General features: G+C 44.3%; 1 protein-coding gene across 11 annotated transcripts in view; it reads left to right on the top strand.

Annotated features, from left to right (window-relative positions):
• TREM1 (triggering receptor expressed on myeloid cells 1) overlaps positions 1-24073 on the top strand; it is a 28146-nt gene extending 4073 nt beyond the window's left edge. For 5 of the 11 annotated variants that reach the window (XM_023734186.1, XM_023734182.1, XM_023734185.1 and 2 more), the window contains 5 exons: positions 1651-1843; positions 5937-6128; positions 7718-8071; positions 8909-9113; positions 11280-11533. In XM_023734186.1, coding sequence (XP_023589954.1) covers positions 6032-6128; positions 7718-8071; positions 8909-9113; positions 11280-11454 — 831 coding nt within the window. In that variant the 5' untranslated portion in view covers positions 1651-1843; positions 5937-6031 and the 3' untranslated portion in view covers positions 11455-11533. Of the gene's footprint in view, positions 1-1650; positions 1844-4927; positions 4951-5936; positions 6129-7717; positions 8072-8908; positions 9114-11279; positions 11534-12883; positions 13300-15792; positions 15985-20082; positions 20313-22179 lie in introns of those variants that run through there. The other 6 variants (XR_002824580.1, XM_023734191.1, XM_023734192.1 and 3 more) reach the window with 6 other exon arrangements.
• The last annotated feature ends 3659 nt before the right edge of the window (positions 24074-27732 follow it).

Here is a 27732-nt window from a genome sequence, read left to right as displayed (position 1 = left end):
TTGGTGCCTCTCCTGGTGCTTCTAAAGCTATGCTGCTCAGACTTTCCTATGGACACAAACTGCATGATTCAAAAGCAGATTCTGATTCAATAGGTCTAGGGTGGGACCAGAGATTCTGCATTTCTAATCAGCTGCCAGGGGATGTGGAGGCTGACAGTTTGTGACCCCCGTTTTGGGTAGCAAGATTCCCCTAAAATAGAGTGTTGTCCCCTCTCATAGACAACACTATCCCACTGTATACCAATATAGTATAGTAGTGTACTATAGTAGTATGTTGTTGTTAGTTGGCCTCGAGTTGATTCTGACTTACGACAACCCCATGTGTGCAGTGTGGAACTCCTCCACAGGGTTTTCAAGACTAGCCTTTCAAAAGCAGATCGCCAGGCCTGTCTTCTGAGGCAACTCTGGGTGGACTCAAACCTCCAAGCTTTTGACTAGCAGCTGAGTGCATTAACCGTTTGCACCACCCAGGGACTAATGTAGTACTGAAGTGGCTGGTTTACTTATCTCTCTCCCCTATCAACCTCTGAGCTCACTGAGGACAGGGCCTGTACTTTACTCAGCTTTGTATCACCAGCATCTAATGTAGTGTCTGTCACACAGTAGGACCTCTGTAGATGTTGATTGGGTAAATTAAGGAAGGCAGAGGAAAAGGAAAAGAGATTCAAGGTCCTTGGGGAATTCTAGTTCGAAGGAAGACAAGATACATATACAATATATTAATAAAAGATAACTTGTAAAGGAATACAACACAGGTACAGGTGAATTGAAGATACAGTAAATGGTATAAGGCAGGGTAGTCATGGAAGGATTCTTTGGAAAGGTGGATTGGTGAAGAATAGACAAGTACACTTTCAATGACACAAATAATCTGAAAATTCTCTTTTCCTTTTTTCCTCCCTCCGTTCCTCCTTCTCTTTCTTCCTGACTCTGACTCAGGCTAACTCCATGCTATTTATTTGATCCTAGTGAAAGACAACTTTGTTCCCTAAATGGTCATTTTCATTTCCCTCCTTAGTTCCATTTACCCTACACCTATCCATCTATCCATTCGTCCATCTGTCTAATGACCTATTCATCTATCCATCCATACATTCATCCATCCATCTATCCGCCTCTAACAGTCCATTCATCAACCCACTCACTCATTCATTCATCCACATATCCATTCATCCATCCATCCCATTGTTTGAGTGCCTACAAGGGACTAGATACTGTTGCTCAGGCTAGGGTTACAAAGGTGAACAAGACAATATCCCTTCCCTCATTGAGTTTATATCTAGTGACTACCCTTGTGGGTTGGGGGTAGGATGTCTGCAGGTCATACCCTTTTAACAGAAATGCCCATCAGTGTTACAGTAGGACTTCCATTTCTAGTAGAACAGAGTCAGCTGCCTCCTCCTCCTCCGATGACGGACAGAACCTCTAGTTGGAGGAGAAAGCCATTCTTCTTGAGGACAGGGTGGGCCAAAGATGCCAAGAAAAGCTTTCTGAAGAAGAACAGACTAGAGCTGGGTTATCAAGGCCACAATCCTGGGTTGAACTCAGCATTCCCACCCTACTCACAACTCTCCCCTTCCCTCCCTCACCATGCCTGCTCCTGCTTGGCCCCAGGGTTGATGTTTCTTCTATAATTGTGTCTTCCTGCAGATCCTTCAGGTACTGCTGTCTCGCACAGGAATCCCATCCAGACCTTGGTGGAGACAGCCACCCTTCCTTTGACCACCACCACGACTCTGAGAATACCCCTTCCCAAGACCAGGACTGTGACCCAACCACTGCCCATGTCAACTGCCATTGTCTCCTCTCCAGGAGACGTCACAAATGTGGGGGGTGTCACTAGGTATGGTTTGCAGGCGTCTGGGACCCTGGTTGGACACAGAGTCCCTTGTTCCCCATCCACGTGTAGAGAAGATGGACCACTGAGGGGTAGTGGAGGGTGGAGAGCAGGAGCAGACTTGAATCCACCTCAGTCTGGGCTGGAAATGCCCAGGGAAGGAAGGAGGTGGTGGCAGTGTGAGCAGAAGGCTCTCAGGGAGGTGGCTACTCTCCCAGCTTACCCTTGGGTTGTCAGGGCACAGTAGAGCAGTGGGCATAAAGGGCATCTTCGGTGGACTGCAATGGGTCTCAGCCACCCCCAGGGCCCTGATTGTCTAGTGGAAAGGTCATTCTGAGTGAGGGACCCTGGATTCCAGTGCCAGCCAGACTAACTTCTGTGTGACTTTGTGTAAGTCTTCAACCGTGTTTGGTTTCAGTTTCCTCATCTGTCCTGTAGAGATACTAAAACACCAGAGCTGGAAGAGAGAATCTAGCCCAATGGCTCTCCCCAGAAACTACATGTTAGAGTTACCTGGAGTATTTGTTTTTGCTTACCTTTGTTATTAGAACTTCAGAAGGTGAAACCTAGCCATCAATAATTTTTAGAAAGAGATTGCAATGTGGAGACTGAGTTAAGAGCCATTCACTAAGCATGTACCCCCATTACAGTTTATTAATAGGTGGTGACTAATCTAAAAAAGTGTTTTTCACTTAATGTTGAAATAACAGAGAAAGAAAAATTCTTTCATATTTTTCTCTTATTCCCATCCTTCCATATTCCCATCAATCTAACATGTCATTTTTCCTCCATATTTTCTTCTTTCTTTATTCATGCCATTATGGATTGAATTGTGTACTCCAAAAATATGTGTTGTAAATCCTAACCTCTATGCCTGTGGTTATAATTCCATTTGGGAATGGGTTGTCTTTGTTATGTTAATGAGACAGGATTAGTGTAGGGTGTGTCTTGAGTCAATCTTCTCTGAGATGTAAAAGAGATTAAACAAGCAAGCCAAAGAATCAGATACAGGGAGAGATGCCAAGCCACATGAAGATTACCCAGGAGCAGAAGATCAAAAGAGACAAGGACCTTCCTCTAGAGCCAACAGAGAGAGTTAGAGCCTTCGCCTAGAGCTGGTGCTCTGAATTTGGAGTTCTAGCCTCCTAATCTGTGAGAAAATAAACTTCTGTTTGTTAAAGCCACACATTTGTGGTATTTCTGTTATAGCAGCACTAGATAACTAGGGCAAAATTTGATACTGAAAGAATGGGGCACTGCTTTAACAAATACATACAATGTGGAAGTGGTTTTGGAATTGGGTAGAGGCTGGAAGAGTTTTAAGGTGCCTAATAGTAAAAGCCTAGATTGACTTGAAGAGATAGGAGTCCAGGTCTACCTGTGTCTTCTAAATGTCAACAGATTTAAATCAGGATTTTCCATTGCATAGATGTCCTCTGATTCTACAGGGAAGGGGTCCCAAGGTGGGGAAAGGGTGATGGAAACTTCCATTCAATTAACAATACCAGGAGTCCATGAGTCCACTCCCACTCATGGTGACCCCATGTGTGTCAGAGTAGAGCTGTGCTCTAACAGTTTCGTTAGCAGCTGAGCATGTTAACAATTTCCATCATCCGTGAACTCAATCTGAGCAACGGCTAAGACCAATTTCCTCCTAAGTTTCCAAGAACAAACATTGCCTCTGTGTGACTCATCCTCACGTGCATCACACCCTCAGGATCCAGAATCCTGGGCAGAATCATGTATTTGGCCAAGCTGAGTCAAGTCACATGCCTGTACCGTCACTGCCAGGGTGAAGGGACGGGAGGATCATCTGCCTCCATCCTCAATAGGAAGGGAAGTGGGCTCTATATCCAAGAGAGACACACGCACTCGGTCATGTCCCCAAAACAGAAATGGTATTTGGTGCCAGAGAGACATATATGACAAACATCTAACCCAGAACTCCCCAAATTTAATCAGATTAAATGAGATCATCAGTAGGACTTTGATCAGTGGTAGTGACTACCATTGTTACTAAAAATGTCCTGGACTCCATGCCTAACCTGGACTGTGTGGCTCAGAGAAGCACACACCTGGTACACAGGCAGGAGAGCTGAAAAATGCCTCAGGACCCATTTGACCTAATCAGAAGTTTTGCAGGCAGGGTCTATTGTGGCCACTTGTCTCATAATCCCATAGGCTACTTGTAAAAATGCAGATTCCTGGGTTCTGCCCCAGACCTATTGTCATGGATTGAATTATGTCCCCCAAAAATGTGTGTATGAATTTGGCTGGGCCGTGATTCCCGGTATTGTATGATTGTCCACCATTTTGTCATCTCATGTGATTTTCCTCTGTGTTGTAAATCCTGCCTCTATGATGTTAATGAGGGGGGATGGGTGGCAGTTGTGTTGATGAGGCAGGATGCGATCTAGGGATTGAATTGTGTCTTGAGTCAGTTTCTTTGAAAGAGGTGAGCACAGAAACAAGGGGACCTCATGTCACCAAGAGAGCAGTGTCGGGAGCAGAGTGCATCCTTTGGACCCTTCCTGCACAGAGAAGCTCCTAGTCCAGGGGATGATTGATGAGAAGGACCTTCCTCCAGAGCCAACAGAGAAAGTGTTCCCCTGGAGCTGATGCCCTGAATTTGGACTTGTAGCCTACTAGGCTGTGAGAGAATAAACTTCTTTTTGTTAGATAACTAAGACAGAATTTTGTACCGAGAGAGTAGGGTGCTGCTCTAACAGATACTTAAAATATGGAATCAGTTTTGAAACTGTGAATGGATACAGGACTTAGAAGGAAGTGAGGAGAGCTGTTAACACCGGGGAAGGCACAGATGGTGAGAAGCAGTAGCAGAGGGACCGACAGGAACAGAGCCAAGAGATCAGCGTGAGAGGGCGCTGGAGCCAACCCACGAAGCGAGAGAACTGAGTGCCTTTGTGCAGGAGGCTTTCTAGCAGAGTGGGGTGTCTCCAGGCACTTATCGCTTGAGCTGCAGAGCTTTGGAACACTTGCCCCAGCAGGGCAGACGTGGGCATGAAGCCTGAGGGCCGAGAGGCCAAGGAACCAGGAAGCAGAAGCCGAACAGACAAGGAACACAGGAAGCTGAGCTGCCTCAGTCTCAAAGGGTATGGCCATGACCTCTGGGGTTTCAAAGGGTGGAGCCATGGCCTCCGGTGTTTCTAAGGGTGGAGTCACCACTCAGATGGACTAGGAGAATGGGGCTGCCCAAAGCTGAGGGAGCAGAGTTGCTGTTCCAGTGGGCCTGGAAGGTGGAGCTGAAGCCCAGGGCTGAGGGGCCTACACTCAGAATCCGGAAAGTGTGGTCAAAACCTAGAGCCTGGAGGCCAGGGCCTCTGTGTAAATTGTCTCAGAGAACAGAGGATTATTTTTAAAGCCTTGGGGCTAATGTGTTTTGCTGACTTGCTTGGTGTCTGTTATCCCTTCTTTCCCTCCAGTTTCTCCCATTTGTAATGGAAATGTCTAGCTTGTGCCTGTTCTGCCACTGTACCTTTAGAAGCAGATAACTTGTATTCTAGATTTCACAGATGAAGAGGAATTTTTGGATTTTGGACTTGGAGTTAAGACTTTTGCTATGATATGATGGGATGAATATGTTTTGCATGTTGCAAGGATGTGATTTTTGGGGGGCCAAAACTAAGACACATACCAAATCAAAGTCTCTGGGTATGGAGCCTGGGCATGTCTATATTTACCAAGTTCTTGAGGAATTTGGCTGCATGCCCATGTTTGAGAGCCACTGGTGTAGAGGAAAATTAAAGAAAGCAGGTAGCAGCAAGGCTTGAATGGGGACTTGCAAGGCAGGCAAGCATTCCAGAAGGGAGAAGAGTGGGAGGGATGGAGCAGTCAGTGCCAGGGATGCAGCTGTCTTGGTGACCTGAGGCAGGAAGTAGAGCAGAGGTTGGAGATCAGGTGGGTGGGTATGAAAGGTCCAGGCAAGGATTCTAGCCTGGCTGTGGTAGAGAATGGGGAGCCACTGAATGTTTCCCAATAGGACTATTACGTACGAAAGACAGGAAGGAAGATGTCACAAGAGCAGTGCTCTCTTTCTTCTTTGCCTTCTGCATTTCCATAAGCTACTTTCTTTTGTCAGGGTTCTCAACTGCAAAGTAACTGCAGAGCCACTCAGGGAAGAAGATAAACTTCCATACAGGCCCGAGTCCTCTAACAGCTCGGAAGGGCTCTGAGATGGCCAGCAGACAGAGAGTCCAGAAGCTGGATAGAATGGGGGCAACAGGGCTCTGGAGGTGGTCACGGCTGCTGCTGTTGCTGCTCTATGTCTCAGGTAAGGAGAGGCAGGAAAGCTGGTGGAGAAGGCACCAGGGACAGGGAGGTAGTAGACAGCTGAGGGGAACTTGTTGCTGTGGAGTCAATTCTGACTCATGGTGACCCCATGTGTTTTGGAGTAGAATTGCACTCCATAGGGTTTTATGGCTGTGACCTTTCAGAGTCAGATCACCAGGCCCTTCTTCTGAGGCAACTCTGTGTGAGTTCGAATTGCCAACCTTTCAGTTAGTAGCACAGGGCTTAACCATTTGCATCACCCAGTGACTCCTAGATGAGAGGGGGTGTTTAGTAAGAGGAGCCTTCTCCCGTTACTTTAGGATGAGCTGGGGTGGGATTAGGGTTTGTGTTAGAGACAGGAACAGCAAAAGGAAGATGATGAATGCAGACTGGGCTACAGCAGGAACTGGACAAGGAGATAGAAGCTGGAGGTTCCCCTAGAGCATCTTGACGATGAGAAAATTATGTGGAGCCATCCAAGCAAACCCTCATTCCTGTGCTGACACCCCAGAATATGTGCAGAAGAGTAAGATAGTCTACCCTAAAGGAACATTCAGTCACTGGGACGGAGCAGGCATTGGTAGTGGAAAGGTAAACAACATCAAAACAGCCAAATAGCAACATGAAGACATTCAGTGGTGTCACTATAGCAGGGCACAGAGAGGAGTGCACAGAAGAAGTTTAAGGTTCAGGAATCTGATTGAGTTGGATTCAAATCCTTTCTCGGCTACTCTCTACATGTGTGACCTTGAGAAACCCCTTTAACCTCTCTGAGTTTCAGTTTCTTCATTACTAAATAGGAATTAAATGGTCCCTACTTAAGAAGGCTGTCATAAGAATTAAACAGCAGATTGATATGAAGCTCTTGGCTCAGTATCTAGCATAGTAAGTGTTCAGTAAAAGTTATAACGGTGGATGATGATGATGGTGGTGGTGGCGATTATGACAATGATGTGACCATGTGTAGGGTGATCAATGGTATTGAGAGGTGAAAATAGAAAGAGATTTGTGCCAGCTGGAACTGTTCAGGTGACTCCCCTTGGGACTAAATGGGATGAAAATGGGTGGGAAGAGAATTCAACTTGGGGACACTAAGAGATAATAGAAAAGACAGTGTTTTAGGAAGCAAGGAATTTCTCTGCAGAACCACAAGTAGAGCAGAAAACAGGTGGTAAAACTGATAGAGTTCTTTTTTAGCTTTGTACTATGAAAACTTTCCAACCTACAAAAATATAGAAAGAATAGCCACTATAAATTCATCACTTAGATTCAACCATGATTAATATTTTGTTTTATTTGCTTCATATGTGTGTATTGTTGATATATACATATATAATTATTTTGAAGTGGCTTAAAATATCTCAAGTAAGGAGAGGCAGGGAGGCTGAGGGAGAGGGCATAGGAAGGATTTAGACATTCATTTTAAAATAATTTACAGAAATCCTAATGTCTCCTAAATGTTTGATGAAGCTAGTACTCCTCTTGACCTGTGGTCTTGTGGCTGCTATGCAGCCTGAGGCTGGGGTGCTGGAGTGGCGGGAAAAGCGAAAAGCGTTTGATCAGTGACACCACCTTGAATCCTCATTCTAGGGTTCCAAGCAGTAAGCATAATGGAGAAGAAAGTGTGCCTAATAGAAGGAAACAACCTAACGGAGATCTGTCCTTACAACATCATGAAATATGCCTCCAGCCTGAAGGCCTGGCAGCGGGTGAGGAGCCAGGGCCCCCCTGAGACGCTGGTACGCACGAAGACCAGAAACACAGACATAAATCAAGCCCAGGCTGGAAGGTACCTGCTGGAGGATTTTCCCACGGAAGCCGTTGTGAAGGTCACGGTGACAGGGCTGCAGAGGCAGGACAAGGGGCTGTACCAGTGTGTGATTGACCTGTCTCCTCGGGACCCCGTCATCCTGCATGATCGGATTCGGCTTGTTCACTGTGATGGTGAGCAGCAGGGACACCCCACCCAGGGAAGGGGCTTTGCAGAGCTGACCTCCTCAGCCAGAGCCTATAGGTAGGGTCCCTTCTGCCATGAGGCACGTCTTTCCTTCTTTCTTTTCTTCCTTCCTTCCATCTCTCTGTCTGTCTTTGACCCAGGTTGACCTCATCCTATTTCTTTGGTCCTAGTAAAAAAAAAACTGCTTCCTGAATGGTCATCTTCATATCCTTCCTTAGTTCCACATATCCATCCATCCATTCATCCATCTGTCTATCCACCTATTCATCCATGCATCTACGCATCTATCCATGCATCCATGCATCCATGCATCCATCCATCCATCCATCCATCCGTCCCATTGTTTGAGTACCTACCAGATACCAGACACTATTGCTTATGCTTAGATTACGGTGGTGAAAAGGACAATGTCCCTTTCCTTACCAAGTTTACAGTCTAGTGACTAGTCCTTGTGGATTGAGGGTAAGAAGTCAGCAGGTTAAATCACTTTTAAGAGAAATGTCCACGCTAGTGATACAGTATGACTTGCATTTCCAGTAAAACACAGTCAGCTCTTTCCTCCTCCAAAAATAGACAGAACCTCTAGTTGGAGGAGAAAGAGCCATTCTTCTTGAGGCCAGCAAGGGGAAGGTGCTGGTGGGCCAGAGATGCCAACAAGTCTTCCTGAAGAAGGACTGACTAGAGCTGGGTCATCAAGGCTACAATCCTGGGTTGAACTCAGCATTCCCCACCTTACTCACAACTCTCTCCTTCCCTTCACCACCATGTCTGCTGCTGCTTAGCTCCAGGGTTGATATTTCTCCTATAATTGTGTCTTCCTGCAGATTCTTCAGGTACTACTGTCTTGAACAAGAATCCCATCCAGACCTTGGTGGAGACAACCACGCTTCCTTTGACCACCGCCACCATGACCCCGAGAACCCCCCTTCTTAGGCCCAGGACTGTTACCAAACCACTGTCCACGTCAACTGCCATTTTCTCCTCTCCTGGTCTCAGAAACAACTTCACAAATGTGGGGGATGTCACCAGGTATGGTTTGCAGGCCTCTGTGCCCCTGGCTGGACCCAGAGCCCTTTGCTCCCCATCCGCGTGTTGAGAAGATGGGCCCCTGAGGAGTAGGGGAGGGTGGAGAGCAGGAGCAGACTTGAATCCACCTCAGTCTGGGCTGGAAATGCCCAGGGAAGGAAGGAGGTGGTGGCAGTGTGAGGAGGAGGCTCTCAGGGAGATGGCAACTCTCCCAGCTCCCCTCGGGGTGTCAGTGCACAGCAGAGGAGTGGGCATAAGGAAATGGCATCTTTGGTGGACTGCAATGGGCCTCAGCCACCCCTAGGGCCCTGATTGTCTAGCAAAAAGATCACTCTAAATGAGGGACCCTGGATTCCAGTGCCAACCAGACTAACTTTTGTGTGACTTTGTGCAAGTCTTCAACCCTGTCTGGCTTCAGTTTCCTCATCCGACCTGTAGAGATACTAGAACACCAGAGCTGGAATAGAGAATCTAGCCCAACAGCTCTCCCCAGAAACTACATGTTAGAATTACCTGGAGTATTTGGTTTTGCTTTCCTTTTTTTTTTTTTTTTTAATATTGATGCTTGGGCCCCAATAAATCAGATTTTCAGGAGGTGGGAGCTAGCCATCAATAATTTTTAGAAGATTGCCAAGATACTGCAATGTGGAGGCAGAGTTAAGAACCATTCACTAAGCATGCACCCCCATTACAGTTTATTAATACGTGCTGATTAATCTAAAAATGTGTTTTTCATTGAAAGTTGAAATAAGAGAAAGAAAAATTCTTTCATATTCTTCTCTCATTCCCATCCTTCCATATTCCCACCAATCTAACACGTTTTTTCCTCCATATTTTCTTCTTTCTTTATTTGCATGTATGCATATCTTAAGGAGCCCTGGTGGCGCAATGATTAAATGCTTGGCTGCTATGGAAAGGTGGATGGTTGGAACCCACCAGTGGCTCCGCAGGAGTAAAGACCGGGAGATTTGCTTCCGTAAAGATTACAGCCTAGGAAACCCTATGGGGCAGTTCTACTTTGTCCTGTATGATAACTACGAGTCAGAATCAACTCAATAGCACACAACAACATACATATTTTAACATAGCCATAATTCTAATTATAAACATTTTACTATTCTTTCCTTCTATCACTATTCTTTGATGTTGCTACCTAATCTTTATAACTGTAGTTTCAATGAATGCATACTTTTCTATCAACTGAAAAGCTATGATTTATACAATCATTTTCCTGTTTTTAGACAATGAGTTTGTTTTCATTTTTTAATTTTTTTTCCTTTATAATACTGATAACTCTGGTAGGAACATATTTTTGAAAATTTTTCTGTTTTGAAATGGTTCATTCTAAATAAATTCCCAGGAATGGAAGAGAATCTGAACATTTATATGGTTCTGTATCCATGTTAGGAGACCCTGGTGGCGTAATGATTAAGAGCTACGACTGCTAACCGAAAGGTCAGAGGTTTGAATCCACCAGGTGCTCCTTGGAAACACTATGGGGCAGTTCTACTCTGTCCTATAGGTCGCTATGAGTTGGAATTGACTCGATGTCAGTGAATTTTGTATCCATATTGCTAAATGATCTTCCAAAAGATCGGATACTGCTTACAGTGTGATCCCTGATGCCTAGTGAAGCAGTCACTGCAGGCTTGCCTACCTGGTTTGATATTAAAAAAATATTCGTGTTGTAATAGACGTGAACTGGTACCTGCTTCAGTTCTCTATTACTGTGGACTGTGAGCCCCATGGGGGTACAGGCAGTGCCTTCTTTCCCTAAACATTGTTTCACTTGACTACCTAAGTGCCTGATACATAGAAGGTGCTCATGAAGTATTTATGGAAGAAATAAAATGGATGTTCATGTAATGAGAGTGAACATTTTTCTTCATTCACTTCTTTTATTTTTCAATATGAAAATTGACCTTTCCCCACGTTCCTATAAGAGCCTTCAACAATTCTGTATACATTCCAGAAGAAAATCAAATCCATTGTCATTAAGTTGATCCAACTCATAGTGACCCTATAGGGCAGAGTAGAACTGCCCCAAAGGGTTTTCGAGGAGCGGCTGGTGGATTTGAACTGCCCAGCTTTTTGTTAGCAGCCGATCTCTCAACCACTGCATCACCAGGGCTCCATGTATACATTACCTGATACTAACTATTCTCTCAGTCAGAGTCCAGTCAGGAAAACAGAAGCCACTCCAGCTGTTTGGAAAAAGGGAATACAACACAGGGCGCTGTTTGCTCAGGTGATGGAAGAGCTGAGAAGCCAGCCTGGACGTGGTGAGGCACCTCAGAGGAGGCCTCGGAAGCCACTATCACCCTGTCTTGGGTGGGCTCCTTAGAAACAGACCCTGAGAGAAAAGTCCTGTGAAAGCCATTCAGGAAGTACTTCCAGGCAAAAAAAAAAAAAAAAAAAAAAAAGGAGAGACGTGAAAGTGAGAAGCAAAGCAAACCAAGCAAGGGGCCGCATCAAGACAAGTCCTGGAAGGTAACTTTGGCTCAGTCCTGCAGGGGAGCTTTGGACACTGGAGTTGTCTGGATCAGGGATGGGTGAGATGGAGTATTTATCGTCCCACTTTCTCAGTCATTGGATAAGAGAGGCTCCAGGGGGGTATGAATTCCCAGGCACTTCAGTGGGTCGGGCAGCCTGAGTGCAGCCTCTCTCACAGAGACAGAGGTGCTGGTTTGTGGGAGTGGGCACCCCCCAGAAGCCCCAAGCATGAAAATGGGTGAGGGACTCAGATGGGATTAGGCCGGTCTGTGGCCTGAGAGACATGGGGAGGAGGTGGTTATGGACTTATGGCAACCCCACGTGTGCAGAGTAGAACTATTCCATAGGGTCTTCAGGGCTGTGACCTTTCAGAAGCAGATCGCCAAGCCTATCTTTCAAGTCACCGCTGGGTGTGTTCCAACTACTAGCCTTTTGGCTAGTAGCAGAGCACTTGACAGTTTGTGCCACTCGGATGCCTGCTTTACCCAATAGGGGGACTATTTCCTTAGATGTTAAATTGTTACATAACATTAGATATATTTCTGCCATTGATTCTATTTGTGCCATTGGTACATATTTCTCTTTTTGTGCGAATGTCTCATTTAAATGACTTTTGTTAACTGTTTCCAGAACTGCTGGACTTGCCTCATTTCCCTACTCATTTGTATTTCTTTCTTGCGTCTATTGACTTTTGCAGAGTACTTTTAGAAACAGCTAACATCTCAAAAAATTCCAGATGTGAGATATTGGCTAGGATTGAAATTTTCTCAGTTGAAAGATGAGGAGAATGAGGCTAAAGAGGTGAAGTAAATATTCCAGGAAGTAAGTGTTGGTCCTGTGAAGAGAAACGAGGTTTCCTGTCTCCTGCAACCACACTTGCTTTCAGCATGGCAACGAGGTTGAGAGATTAGTCTGGCCCTTTCCCTCAGTGGGATTCCTGGTGGCACCGTGGTTAAGAGCTCGGTTGGTAGTTCAAATCTACCAGCTACTCCTCAGAAACCCTGTTGGGCAGTTCTACTCCGTCCTATAGGGCTGCTATGAGTCGAAATCGCAACAGGTTCCCGCAGTGCCTCTGCTGCACATGGACCCTATTCCCCCTACTAACTGTATTTCTAATCAGCAGTTTAAGCTAATGAGACATAGCCCCAGGGCCAGTCAGTATGGGGAAGTGCTGGAAGGATCTAAGAAGAGGAGAAAGGGGCATGAGAGGATTTTGTAAATACTCGTGTGAGGCAGCCTCATTCTCAGCAAAAGCATTAAATCACCTCTGTCCCCTACAGGGTCTCTGTGTTCAGCATTGTCACTCTTGTGGTGTGTGGAATCCTGAGCAAGAGTCTGGTCTTCACTGTCCTACTTGTTGTCACACAGAGGTCAGCTGCACTATAGCTCCATGAACCAATGAGAATGACTTCTGACCTCCATTAGCATACATCTGGCAGTTGTGCCTGAAGAAGACTATGTGTGGATTGAGGATATGGGTGGAGTAGGGGACAAGGACATGGACTGAACCTGGAATCACAGGTTGTTTCTAAGATCCAGGATACTACCTTCCAGATCCTGCCTATGCCCTAATTTCACTGCAAACTTCGATGTGTGCTATGCACTCTCCAAAGAGAAGGTGCACCCAACCATGCCCTGGCCCTTCATTCCACTGGTGGCTCAGTGTTCGCACTCAATAAAGACAGAGTCCAATGCCTTTCACTGTTGCTGTCTTGTGGGGGATCTTGAGGTGCTGTGGGCACAGTTGATAATTCTGTCCCTGGTTCTTGCCCTGGACCATAACATATTGACCTGACATGGTCAGGCTCGCACTGCAGAAACATCCTGCTCTCTTGGCACCTGGGCCTTCCTTTCCTTTAGAATCAGGCACCTGGGTTCCTCCCTTCATCTGGGCCTTTCTGGAGTGGCCTTCCCAGAAAGGGGTGTGGTAAGCCGTGGAATGAGGAGAAGATAAAGACACACTGGGGGAAAAACCTATGTTTTGTAGAGAACCAGAGTCAACCTGAATGTTCTGAAAATTGATAACCCTATGGAAAACAGTTCTACTCTGACATACATAGGATTGCCATGATTCAGAACTGACTCGATGGCAGTTGGGTTTTCAGGAGTCTCTGAGTGGTGCAATGGTTAAATGCTCAGCTACTAACTGGAAAGGTTGGAGGTTGAATCCACCCTGAAGCACCTCAGAATAAAAGCTTAGGTATCTAAATCTGAAAAATCAGATGTTGAAAACCCTATGCAGCGCAGTTCTACTGAGACAAAAATGGGGTCACCTTGAGGCAAAATCGACTTTGTTTGGACTTTTGGTTTGGAAAAATACTGGAAGGATGGCATTGGGGGATCTATAGGGTAGGGTCAATAGATAATATCAGACATGCCTCTGTGCATTTTATCACTGGATCCTCAAAACAACACCGTGAAGACAGAGAAGAATGTGACTGGAACAATACAGTTAACATGTCACCACTTATTGGCCAGGACCTAAAACTAGAGAGTTCCTTTACTGAAGATTAAGCACCCCAAAGTCATATAGAATAGAATAACCAAGAGTTCTGCCTACATATGTATGTATGCTGCTTTTCCTTGCGTCACAGAAGGGGCAGGAATGGTGGGGTGTCAAGATCTTGCCATTTAGGCTTCTGGAGGATTTCACCCCATGTGTACTCCTAGTTCCCCACTCCACCTGTCTTCTCCCCTCTCAATTTTCCCATAGAACGCTCCTTTCAGCTCCTATGCTCTCTCTAGTGCCCCCCTACCTTGAGATTGGAGTCTAGGCTCACCTGTCTTGTAAATGTCAACAGATTTAAATCAGAATTTTCCTGTGCTTAAACCTCTTCTGGTTCTAAAGGAGAAGGGTTCCCATAGTGGGGAAGGATGGTGGAAACTTCAATTCCAATTCAGCAATACCAGTTGCCCTTGAGTTGACTGACTCATGGTGACCCATGTGTGTCAGAGTAGAACTGTGCTCCATAGAGTTTTCAATGGCTGGCTTTTTGGAAGTAGATTGCCAGGCCTTTTTTCCAAGGCCTGGTGGATTAGAACTGCCAACCTCTTCAGTTAGTAGCCAAGCACACTAACGCTTTGCACCACCCAGGGACTCCAACTGAGCAATGGCTAAGGCCAATTTCATCCTATATTTCCCAAGGGTAGACACACATTGCCTCTGTGTGACTCACCCTCAAGTGGCTCTGCATCTTACGTCACACTTTCAGGATCTAGAATCCTGGGCAGAATCCTGTATTTGGCCAAGCCTAGGTAAAATCACATGCCTGCACCATCACAGCCAAGAGGAAGGGGCGGGAGGATTATCTGCCTCCATCCTCAATAGGAGGGGAAGTGGGCTCTGCATCCTAGAGAGTCCTACACATTGGGGCTTGTCTTCAAAATGGAAATGACGCGTGATGTCTGAGAACCAAATATGGCAACCATTATACAACCTGTCAATGTTGATTGGATTAAATGAAATCAATCACACCAAGCACCTGGCACATAGTAGGACTTTAGTCAGTGATAGTGACTCCTGTTAATATAATAGTCCTGGTCTCCATGTCTACACCTGGACTGGGTGGCTCAGGGAAGCACACACCTGGTACACAGACAAGAGAACTGAAGAATGCCTCAGGACCCATTTGACCTAATCAGAGCTTTTGCATCCAGGATCTATTGTGACCACTTGTCTCATAATCCCATAGGCTGCTTGTAAAAATGCAGATTCCTGGGCCCTTTACCAGACCTACAAAATTAGACACTTTGAGTGTGGAGCCTGGGCATGTGCACATTTACTAAGCATCTTGAGAGACTAAGCAGCATGCCTGTGTTTGAGTGCCCCTGGTGTAGAGGACAATTAAAGAAAGCAGGTCATCATGAGGCTTAAACAGGGCCTTCCAGGCAGACAAGCATCGTTCCAGAAGGGAGAAGAATGGGAGGGATGGAGTGGTCAGTGCCAAGGATATAACTGTCTTGGTGACCTGAGGCAGGAAGTGGAGCAGAGATGGGAGATCAGGTGAGTAGGTGTGAAAGGTTGGGGCAAGAATTCCATCCTGGCTGTGGTGGAGAATGTAGCACTACTGTTTCCCAATGGGACTGTGAAATAAGGAAGACAGGAAGGAAGGTGTCACAAGAGCAGTGCTCTTTCGTCTTTGCCTTCTGAGTTTTCCTAAGCTACTTCCTTTCATCACATTTCCCTCAGGCTTCTCAGTTGCAAAGTAACAGTAGAGCCACTCAGGGAAGACGATTAACATCTATGAGGGCCCGAGTCCTCTAACAGCTCGGAGAGGCTCTGGGATGGCCAGCAGACAGAGAGTCCAGAAGCTGGATAGAATGGGGACAACAGGGCTCTGGAAGTGGTCACGGCTGCTGTTGTTGCTGCTGTATGTCTCAGGTAAGGAGAGGCAGGGAAGCTGGTGGAGAAGGCACCAGGGACAGGGAGGTAGACAGCCGAGGGGAACTTGTTGCTGTGGAATCGATTCAGAGTAGATGGCAGAGTAGAACTGCAATCCGTAGGGTTTTTATGGCTGTGACCCTTCAGAATCAGATTACCATGCCTTGCTTCTGAGGCATCTCTGTGTGGGTTTGAATCAGCAACATGAGGACAAATATTCAGTGGAAGTCACTATAGCAGGGCACAGAGAAGAGTATACAGAAGAGGTTTAGGGTTCAGGAATCAGACAGAGTTGGATTCAAATCCTCTCTTGGCTACTCTCTACATGTGTGACCTTGAGAAACTCGTTTATCCTCTCTGAGCCTCAGTTTTCTCATTTCTAAATATGAATCAAATGGTCCCTACTTAAGAAGGTTGTCATAAGCCTTAAACAACAGATTGATATGAAGTTCTTGGCTCAGTATCTAGCACATAGTAAGTGTTCAGTAAGAGTTATAATGGTGGATGATGATGATAGTTGTGGTGATGGTAGTGATTATGATGATGATGTAACCAGATGTAGGGCGATCAAGGGTATTGAGAATAGAAAGAGATTAGTGCCAGCTGGAACTGTTCAGATGACTCCTCTCTGGGACTGAATGGGATGAAAATAGGTGAGAAGAGCATTCAACTTGGGGACACCAGGAGTTAATACAAAGGACAGTGTTCTAGGAAGCAAGGGTCTTCTCCGGGGAACCACAAGTAGAGTAGAAAACAGATGGTAAAACTGATGGAGTTCTTTTTTAGCTTTGTACTAGGAAAACTTTTCAATCTACAAAAATATAGAAAGAATGTCCAAACTCATTGCCATCGAGTTGATTCTGACTCATAGTGACCCTACAGAACAGAGCAGAACTGCCCCATAGGGTTTCCAAGGAGTGGCTGATGGATTTGAACTGCCGACCTTTTGGTTAGCAGCCGAGCTCTTAACCACGTGCCACCAGGGCTCCATAGAAAGAATAGCCACTATAAATTCATCACCTAGATTCAACCGTGGTTAATATTTTGTCTTAATTTCTTCATATGTGTGTACATATTGCTGATGTATGTTGTTGTTGTAAGGAGCCGTTGAGTTGGTTCTGACTCATTGTGACCCTATGTACAACAGAATGAAATACTACCTTGTTGTGGAATGGTTTGCTGATGCACATATATATATATATAATCATTTTGAAATGGCTCAAAATATGTCTCGAGAGGGAGGCAGGGAGGGTGGGGGAGAGGGCACACTAAGAAGAGGATGTAGACCTTCATTTCAAAATAATTTACAGAAATCCTAGATGTCTCCTAAATGTTTGATGAAGCTAGTACTCCTGTTGACCTGTGGTCTTGTGGCTGCTATGCAGCCTGAGGCTGGGGGGTGCAGGGGTGGCAGGAAAAGCATCTGATCATTTGATCAGTGACACCACCTTGAATCTTCATTCCAGGGTTCCAAGCAGTAAGCATAATGGAGAAGAAAGTGTGCCTAATAGAAAAGAAACAACTAGTCAAGGTCTGTCCTTACACGATCATGAAATATGCCTCCAGCCTGAAGGCCTGGCAGTGGGTGAGGAGCTAGGGCCCCCCTGTGCACGGAGACCAGAAACACAGACATAAACCGAGCCCAGGCTGGAAGGTATCCGCTGGAGGATTTTCCCACGGAAGCTTTTGTGAAGGTCACGGTGGCAGGGCTGCAGAAGCAGGATGAGGGACTGTACCAGTGTGTGATAGACCCTTCTCCTCAGGACCCCGTCATCTTGCACGATCAGATTTGGCTGGTTCACTGTGATGGTGAGCAACAGGGAAACCCCACCCAGGGAAGGGGCTTTGCTGAGCTGACATCCTCAGCCAGAGCCCATGGGTGGGGTCCCTTCTGTCATGAGGGGTTGTTTTGGAGAGACAATGTGAAGCAATGGGAAAAGTTCTAGACCCCAAATTAGGACTCCTAGGTTCTCTACCCTTTTGCTTTGTGACTTTGAGAAGGTCATGGCTCTTCTCTGGGCCTCAGTTTTCTCACTGTAAGACAAGGATTTTGGACTAGGTGATCTCCAACATCCTTCACACTGTGGCAGGGAAGCAGAGAGGCAGGAACCCAGTAACAGAACCTCTACTATGTGCCAAGCATTTAACTTGCTAATCCCCCTTCGAACCAAGTGTTCTGTTTCACAGTAAAGACACAGAGGCTCCAAGAGGTAAAGTTAGGATGTCATTTAGCAGAGAAGTGAGGCACTGGGGCCTAGGAGACCCATCTGATTTCACGGTCCTGTGAATCTGTGAAATAGGCCCAGCTCAGTCAATAAAAAGCTGTCCGCTTTCTCAAGGGATTGAAAAAGTACAGAGGAGGAATAGGTATTAGAGAGTAAAATGAAGGACTTCTCTCTGGCCTTCAGTTGCTTCTTCTTCTTATAGGGGCATCTATAATTTGACCTCTGCCTTTACTAGCAAGTCTGTTTGCTCACATGGGGAGGTAGAGCTGGGAAGTACAGTCCAATACTTTTGCCTCAAGCCTTTGAATAAAGCTCTTCCTTGCAGTTTAGTGATCCAGAGAGGCCTCCACCAGCACAGGACACTGCTCTTTCAGTTCCTACTAATGTGAACTGTGTGAATATTAGGACAGGGCTGGGCTTAAGTTGAACTTCATAATATCTGTAAATCAAGAGTCAAACAAGCAAAACACTAGTGTTGTAGGTAGGACTGTAGTGAACATAGTGAACGCAGGTGGTAGAATAAAATAATTCTCCAGTACTTTAGAAACATCCAGTGATACTCAGTAACTAGCCCTAGTGGCACAGTGGTTAAGAACTATGGCTGCTAACCAAAAGGTTGGTGGTTCGAATCCATCAGCTTCTCCTTAGAAACACTATGGGGCAGTTCGACTCTGTCATAAAGTGTCATCATGAGTCAGAGTTGACTTGATGGCAATGGATTTGGTTTTTTGGTTGTACTCAATAACTAATGGGCTGGTTACAAATGATTTATGCATCAAGTGAGGACTCCCATGACCTCTACTCAGGGACACGTTCTTCATTTGGTTTTAGTAACACGCTCTGAATAACTAAAACCTCAACCTGTTGTGAAGGGAAGTGGGGCCCTGGTAGGGTAATGGAAGGGCGATGGCCTGGATTTTTGTTCACTGTGCCCTGAACATACTCAGGGACCTTGGATAAGTCCCTCGTCCTTTCCTAGCCTCAGTAAACTCCCACCCCGTCATTAGATTTTTCCCTCCTGTGACATCTGATGTTTCCAATACTTGGGATTTCTTTGTATTTATTGAGTTCAGAGGAATAAAGCACTGAATTTATTATACTTGACCAATTTTGCCCACTGCAGGCACCAACAGATGGCTTGAGCCCACCAGGTCTGAATCTTTCAATCGATATCTGCTGGATTCTTTAACTCAAGTCTTAATGAAGACAAGGGAAATAATTAAGAATGACTGAGCCCACACTATTGAATAAAGACTGTATCAAGTGTATTATAAAATAAACTTGAACATGATTAGTTTCATGCAGCAGATTTTTAATGTCAGCTGCAGATTCTTTCTATCCAGTAATTGGAGAAAATGATGGGCTAATGTGGCTAATGAGTCCCTGGGTGGTGCTAACAGTTTACACTCTTGGCTGCTAACCCAAAGGTTGGAGGTTTTACTCCACCCTGTGGCACCTCCAAAGAAAGGCCAGGCACATAGGTAATTCTCCACAAGAGCCCAGTGCCTAAGGCAAAACGATCGTTACTAAGTTACTACTAGGCTATTTTTTGACTCAAAGGTGACTCTAGGAAATCAGTTTTGTCAAGGGTCAAGGCTCAAAGAAGATTTCAGGGCAATGACCTGGGTCAGCCACCCCAACTCCATGGACCCCAGAAATCTGGATTCCAGGAGAATTAAACTCTGTTCCTCACGTGAATAGAACTAGGCTGGGTTCAAAGGGATGGGATAGACCTGGAGATGGGGAGGGGCAGAGTGAGGCTTTTGCTGCTTCTCAATTCAGGCTTTTCTTCAGAAGAGGGAGCATAGAATCAATCCTGGCCTGAAGGGGACCATTTTCAATACTGTCCATTTCAATTTCTCTCTCTCCTCAGGTGAGGGAGCCTTCTAAGATGTCCCCAGCACAAGACACACCCTGAGAAACAACAGCCTCATTCTTTCAGGAGCTGATAGACTTGCCTTCCCCACCCCGCTGCGTCCACCAAAAATACATGTTGTAAATACTAACGCCTGTACCTGTAGATGTAATCCCATTTGGGAATAGGGTTTTTCTTTGTCATGTTAATGAAGCCATAACAGTGTAGGGTATGTCTTAAACCAATCGCTTCTGAGATATAAAAGGAGCCGCTTAGGAACAGAAGAAAAGAAGCACAGATTGGGGAAGATAGATGCCAAGCCATGTGGAATCCCCAAGAAACCCAGGAACAGAAGCGGAAAAGAGACAAGAACTTTCCCCTAGAGTCAGGAGAGAGAGAAAGCCTTCCCTTAGAGCTAGCACCCTGAATTCTGACTTCTACCTTCCTAAATTGTGAGAAAATAAATTTCTGTGTGTTAAAGCCACTCACTTGTGGTATTTCTGTTCCAGCAGCACTAGGAAAATAAGACAGACCCTAACAAACATTCATATTTCACTTTCTGTTCAGTGGTAAATAAACACTTTAAACTCATTTTATGAGATCTCTGCCAGCCCCTCTCTGACCCAGAGAGAAGAAAATGGTCTTAGTCTGTCTTAGTCTGGAAGCTCAGCTGACACCAGTCCACCATGGGTGACCCTGCTGGTATCTGAAAAACTGGTGGCACAGTTTCCAGCATCACAGTAACACGCAAGCCACCCCAGTAAGACAAACTGACAGACGGGTCGGGGAGGAAAAGGGTAATGAGTGGGAAAGCTTGAGAGCTGGGGTGGAAGGAGACCTGTGGGAAGTAATAAGCAATTTATTCTCTGCATCTATATCTTTTTATACTTTCCATGTAATACATAACACATAATGCTTATTGTTTTTGATAAATGGGAACTTGTTATTGTAACATAACTTTTATAATAGGCAAAACTAAGCAAAATTGGACGTTTATCAGAGATCAAGGGAAGGGCAACAGGTTCTTAAAATAATTCAATTTTTCTTATTGTGGTGAAAATATACATAAAACATTTGCCAATTCAACAACTTCTACACGTATAATTCAGTGACACTGATTACACTCTTCATGTTGGACATCCATCAACCCTATCATTTTCCAAAATTATTGCACCATCATTAACATAAACTCAGCGCTCTCCAAACAAAAACTCCCCTTTCCCCCTTCTTCTCTCCCTCCGTAACCATTAATAATCTTTGGTTTTTATATATTTCCTTATTTCATATAAGTGAGATCATACAGTATTTATTCTTTTGCCACTGACTTATTTTGCTCATTGTAATGTTTTTAAGGTTCACCCATATTGTGGCATGTATCAGGACTTCATTTCTCTGGATGGCTGAGTAATAGTCCATTGTATGTCTATACCATGTTTTGTTTATCTGTTCATCTGTTGATGGACATTTTGGTTGTTTCTACATTTTGGCTATTGTGAAAAGTGTTGCAATGAATATTGATTGGTGTACAGGTTTCTATTTGAGTTCCTGCTTTTACTTCTTTGGGGTATATACCTAGGATTGGAATTGCTGGGTCATACGGTAGTTTTATATTTAACTTTCTGGGGAACTGCAAACTGTTTTCCATGGTGCCTATACCCTTTTACATCCCCACCAGCAATGTATGAGGGTTCCAGTTTCTCCACAACCTCACCAACACCTGTTGTTTTCCATTTTTTTTGATCATTGCCATTCAAAGTAGGGTGAGATGCTATCTCAGTGTGGTTTTGATTTGCATTTCCCTAATGGCTAATGACCTTGAGCATCTTTTCATGTGGCTGTTGGGGAAATGGCAATACATTTTTGCGTTAAATAGAACAATCGGAACTCACAAAGTGTAATTCCAAAGTACCTCCTATCCATTCCCCTACTGCCTGCCTGACTTCCTCTGCCTGACTCTCCTCTGTCCTTTGGATGCAATCTACACAAGACCCACCACTTTTCTGGTCATTTTTAAGTACATGTAGTAAAAGGCCTGTTGCAAAACTAGCTTCAGTTCAGTATTAGTGTAAGGAAAAGGGCTGTTTAAAATTAAAGCTTCTTTCTCAAATCCTCTAGAGTATGACACCTCAGAGGGACAGACCGGTTGATCTCTTTACTTCGCCATCTCCATCCTACAGCTGCAGCTTCTGATGCCTCCAAGATTGGAGCAGTGGAAGGGAGACGTGCAAGGAAGCAGGGAAGGTCTTACCTGATGGGTACTGCTACGATGGTCGCTCGGTTTAAAGCTGACTTTCCTTCATCGGGCACTGTCGTGAGTTCTTCAGAGTACCCTGGTCTCTCACCTGCAGTTTTCTTGACACAAGAAATTGCATCACCTTTTATCTGGCTGGTTGCTTCTGACTCCTTCAGTCTCCAGAGATCTTGCAGTCCACCTCTAGCTTCCTTCCATGAGGTCCCTCTGCCTCGAGGCAACCCTTTGGGACAGGATCTAAGAGAGCCCATGCTGGCTCTCTCACCTATGTGCAGCACAACGTATGTTCCATGGAAAACACTCATCCAACTCATTCACCCCAACAAACTCATGGAGTTCTGGTGTGTACCCGTGTAGACACCTCCCCTTCACTCCATGATCAAAGCACCTAGCCAACTGCAGTCTCTGCTCTCTATAGTTCTCACACCGGAGTTAATCATCTGTCCATTATGTCTCTTATATTGTAGGCGACACATACTAAGCTCTTCAAGTTGTGATCTTGAAGCACTTCTCCCTGTGGGTGAAGTCAGGAGCAGATATACACTTTCTCGGGGAGGGGAGTGTCACAGCACACCAACAACTATCTCCATAAATCCACCTCTAATCTCAAACTAGGAGCACTGTGGCTCAGTGGTCAAGTGCTCCACAGCTAACCGAAAGGTTGGTAGTTTGAACCCATTAGTCGTTGCGCAGAAGAAAGATGTGACAGTCTGCTTCTGTAAAGATTTATAGCCTTGGAAAGCCTATAAGGCATTTTTACTCCTGTTCTATAGGGTTGCTATGAATCAGAATCGACTCAACAGCAACGAGTAATCTGAAACTTCCCACAATTTTGTACCCTTGCTGTGGGTGAGAGATTAAAGGCAATAAAAAGGTTTTAAACACACTGTTTGTAAGTCCTGCACAACGGTCTCCCACCTCACTCTAGAATATGACACCTATTTTCTTGGGACCTGTATCTGTCCAGGTTCAGGTGCAAACAACAAAATCCAATATACCTATCTTAAGTAGAAAGGGGTTTCATATATATACCATATTAAACGGTTTACAGAATTAGATCCTACTCAGAGCTTCTGGGAATGCCTTGCAAAGCCACACCACTGGATGCAGTCACTACGGGGACTACTACTCTTGCCACAGTCAGGAACCTGAAGAATCAGAAAACTGTTTAAATCAGGAAACTGCCAGCGCAGCTTCTGGCTCCAGACCCATTCCGTCTAGGCCAACATATATATCAGCAAAATGGATGCCGTTTTCCCCTCTCAACTCAGTTCCAAATTTCAGTCTCATATTAATCCGTTTGAGCCTAAGTTATATCTGGAACCCTAGCTGCAAGGGAGTTTGAGTAATGGTTTTTAATTTTCCAAATCTTTTAATATAGCAACGCCCAAGAGAAGGAGGTGAGAGTGGAAGCCGAATGAGCAAATCCATAGCATCTGCCCAAACAGTTTCAGCCAAAACTGAGATTAAAATAGTCTAAAATTTAAATTTATTTCTTCACAGTCATTGCAAGAAAATATAGTTGACAAGTGAAAAAATAAAATCCACATTTTGCTTTGTTATGCTAAATACATCCTTTTGTCTATTATAAAAGTCATGTTATAATGAAACATTCCTATTTATCAAAATCAATGCTTTAAATATTATGTGTTATACATTACACTGGACAATGAATAAGGAAGACCAAAGAAGAACTGACACCTTTGAACTGTGGTGTTAGCAAAGAATATTGAATATACCGCGGACTGCCAAAAGAATGAACAAATCTGTCTTGGAAGAAGGACATCCAGAATGCTCCTTAGAAGCAAAGATGGCAAGACTACGTCTTACATACTTTGGACATGTTATCAGGAGGGTTTAGTCCCTGGAGAAGGACATCATGCTTGGTAAAGTAGAGGGTCAGTGAAAAAGAGGAAGACCCTCAGCAAGATGGATTGACACAGTGGTTGCATCAATGGGCTCAAGCATAACAACGATTGTGAGCCTCGCGCAGGACTGTGCAGTATTTCGTTCTGTTGTACATATGTCGCTATGAGTCGGAACTGACTTGACAGCACTTAACAACAACAACAATACATTACACTGAAGTATAAAAAGATATAGATACAGAGAATAAATTCCTATTTTTTTCTGTTCCAGAATTTGTGATGTTTTTCTTAAAAACCTCAGTCTGTTCAAGAAAATGACTCCTATTTGCCATCAATCTTCTTTAATCTATTCCTAGGAAACTAATATAATCACTAATTGTTAGTGACACTTGAAAAAGTCAGCTTCCATGGCAATCACATAAGTGAAAATATTTCCATTTTGTTGTTGTTGGTTGCCCTTGAGTTAATTCAGGGTCATGGGTACACTTCATGTAACTCACAACACATTAAATAAGCCTTATTTTTAGCACTTTCCTCCTTACAAAGAGAGGACATGTCTTTGGTGGCTTTCTGCAAAGTTTCAAAAGTTCGCAGGAGGTTATCGTAGGTCACTCAGATGGATATCTATTTAACCAAAGTGACAAAATTTTTTAAAAGTAAAATTGTTAGCTTTTTCAAAAGCCATAAGTCTTGGTTTTTAACATGAACTCAGGAACTTATTCTAATGGGACACTGAAACTTTGCCTTCCAGGTAGGTCACACAGAAGTTAATCCTTACAACATTTAACCCAGTAATAAAAGAAAATTTTTTAAATTTTGTCAAAGAGAAAACCAAATTTTAGCTTTATGTACTATTTGTTAGTAAAGCTCTTAAAAATCTCATGAATTAACCTACCAAACTTTAGCCACGACACATAAAAACTTTGACTATATCAAATAAATTCCCTTTTTTTCATGAACCTTAAGCTTGCTATCTTTATCACAGCTGTTATAGTACAACATATTAAAGTGGCAAAAAAATGAACACATTCATTAAAAAAAAAAAACCATTGCCCTTCGAGTCGATTCCGACTCATAGTGACCTTATAGGACAGAGTAGAACTGCCCCACAGGGTTTCCAAGGAATGGCTGGTGGATTCGAACTGCTGACTTTTTGGTTAGCAGGTATAGCCCTTAACCATTGCGTCACCAGGGCTCCAACACATTTATTAGCAGACGCAAATATATATTCTCTTTCTATGGCATATAAAATAAAAAGTAAAAAGTACATAAATTTAAATTCTAATGAATATCCATTAATTAACTAAACTTACTATCAGTAAGTTTCTTAAAGATCTTTGAAAATTATCTTGAAGGCTATATACCACAAAACATAATTACTGTTGAAATAAAGTTGGTTCCAAACTTTTACCTTTGTTTTATCAATCTTTTCTCATATTTTTTCAATCTAACCTTAGCCTTTTTTAAGATTTTATTAAGTGGTTTTGGAAATCACAAAATCTCAGTTCAACCCAATCAATTCATTGATATGGATATAAAGTTAAGTTTCTGGCTAGGGGTGGAGAGATTTCCCCAGGAAATTTCAGATATGTCTCATTGTAATTTTTAGCTTTTGTCTTTTTAAAAATTTCTCTACAATAGAGAGGACTTGTTTATGGTTCTTTAGTGTTGAGGATCCACCCAATTTCTGATAACTATATTAAGACAACATTTTCCCTGTCTTAACCCCACCAATGTCCACCTTATTTATCCTATTTTTTGATATCCTTAAAGATCTCCTCTCTTTTTGGAGGAGTCCTTTGACTTCTCTCTTATTATTCTCTTGGTATTCAGTTTAGCCTTCTGTTTTTGTCATAACCTTGTATTACCCTGTAGTAAGAGCAACCCAACAATTACCAAAGCTATTTAGCAATTTCGTAAATGAACTCATCAATTCTTGGCTAGCTTTTTTTTTTTTTTCTATTTAGGTTTTGTCTTAAGCGTCCCTTTTTCTCATTCTGGAACAACAAGTCTCTCTTCCTTAAGAGCAAATTACTTCTTTTTTTCCTTAACAAACCACATTCCATATACTCAGTCTAGCTTGTTTTATTGTTGTTAGGTGCCATCAAGTTGGTTCCAACTCATAGTGACCCGATGTACAGCAGAACAAAACAGTCCTGCACTATCCTCACAATCACTGCTATATTTGACCCCATTATTACAGACAGTGTGTCAATCCATCTCATAGAGGGTTTTCCTCTTTTTTGCTTCTGTTCTACCTTACCAGGAGCTGTGGTGGCACTGTGGTTAACAGCTGGGCTGTGAAGCAAAAGGTCAGCAGTTCGAATCCACCAGCCTTTCCTTGGAAACCCTATGGGGCAGTTCTACTCTGTACTATTGGGTGGGTATGATACCAAGCATGATGTCCTTCTCCAGGAACTAGTTCCTCCTGATAACATGTTCAAAGTACAGGAGACGAAGTCTTACCATCCTTGATTGTAAGCAGCATTCTAGTGTACTTCTCCCAAGACAGACTTGTTTGTTCTTTTGGAAGTCCTTGGTATATTCAATATTCTTCGCCAACACCATAATTCAAAGGCATCAATTCTTCTTCTCTCTTCCTTATTCATTGTCCAGATTTGGCATGCATGTGAGGCAATTGAAAATACCATAGCTTGAGGCGGGGCCAAGATGGCTGAGTAGTCAGACACTTCCAGTGGACCCTCTCACAACAAAGACCCAAAAAAACAAGTGATTCAACTATATATGGCAATCTGGGAACCCTGAACATCAAAGGCAAATTGAGGAACCGGAATGAGTGGCAGAGGGAGAGAGAGATGGTTCAGAAGGAGCGAAAGGTTGCCAGACCTGACCCAGCGAGAGCCTGAGACTTTCAGGCCAAGCAGATCTTAGGTGAGCCGTGAGGCAGGCAAGGGACAGTGCTCAGGAGGCATATTCCACAACAGGAGAGACCCAGTGCCAGAGAGTCTACATGACCACCTAGAACCAGTGAGAAGAAGCCCTCATGGGTGAAAGATAAGTACCTGCGTATGGCTTACCGCGTGGATCAAAAACATCCCCCTTAGGGAAAAACCTCTCGCCCATTTACCTCCCTGCTCCCTGCTCTGCACTGGGTCCCTGACCAGCTTCAGCAAATGCCGAGTCCCCTGGGCCGGAAGTAGGATCTGTCACATGCCCGGAGCCATTTTCCCTGCCTTGGAGAATGAACGAATTAACAAACGGGGGAAGAAATAAACTGCTGGCTCCCCTAAGCCACGAACCCAGGGTAGGCACAGCTCCTTTGCCTAGGAACAGGCATAAGGGATCCATGGACTTTGAGTGCCTTTCCCTCTGCATAGACTTGTGTAGGTCCATCTCAACAGCGTAAGCCCTCATTACTGCAGTACAACAGGGTATATACCAGAACTCTAACTTCAACTGTTTCAGCTGAGAAATGGCAGGTTCTTGATATTTGACACTGCTCTGCTGATTAAGCAGGGTCTTCACCTACCCACATCAGGGGCCTGAGGACTGGTGTCTCCACCCATGCCACCTAGCCACCTGCAATAG

The sequence above is a fragment of the Trichechus manatus genome, unplaced genomic scaffold (genome assembly GCF_000243295.1).
Source record: "Trichechus manatus latirostris isolate Lorelei unplaced genomic scaffold, TriManLat1.0 scaffold00065, whole genome shotgun sequence".
NCBI classification, from domain to species: domain Eukaryota; kingdom Metazoa; phylum Chordata; class Mammalia; order Sirenia; family Trichechidae; genus Trichechus; species Trichechus manatus.
This window is presented reverse-complemented; position numbering and strand designations above follow the sequence as displayed.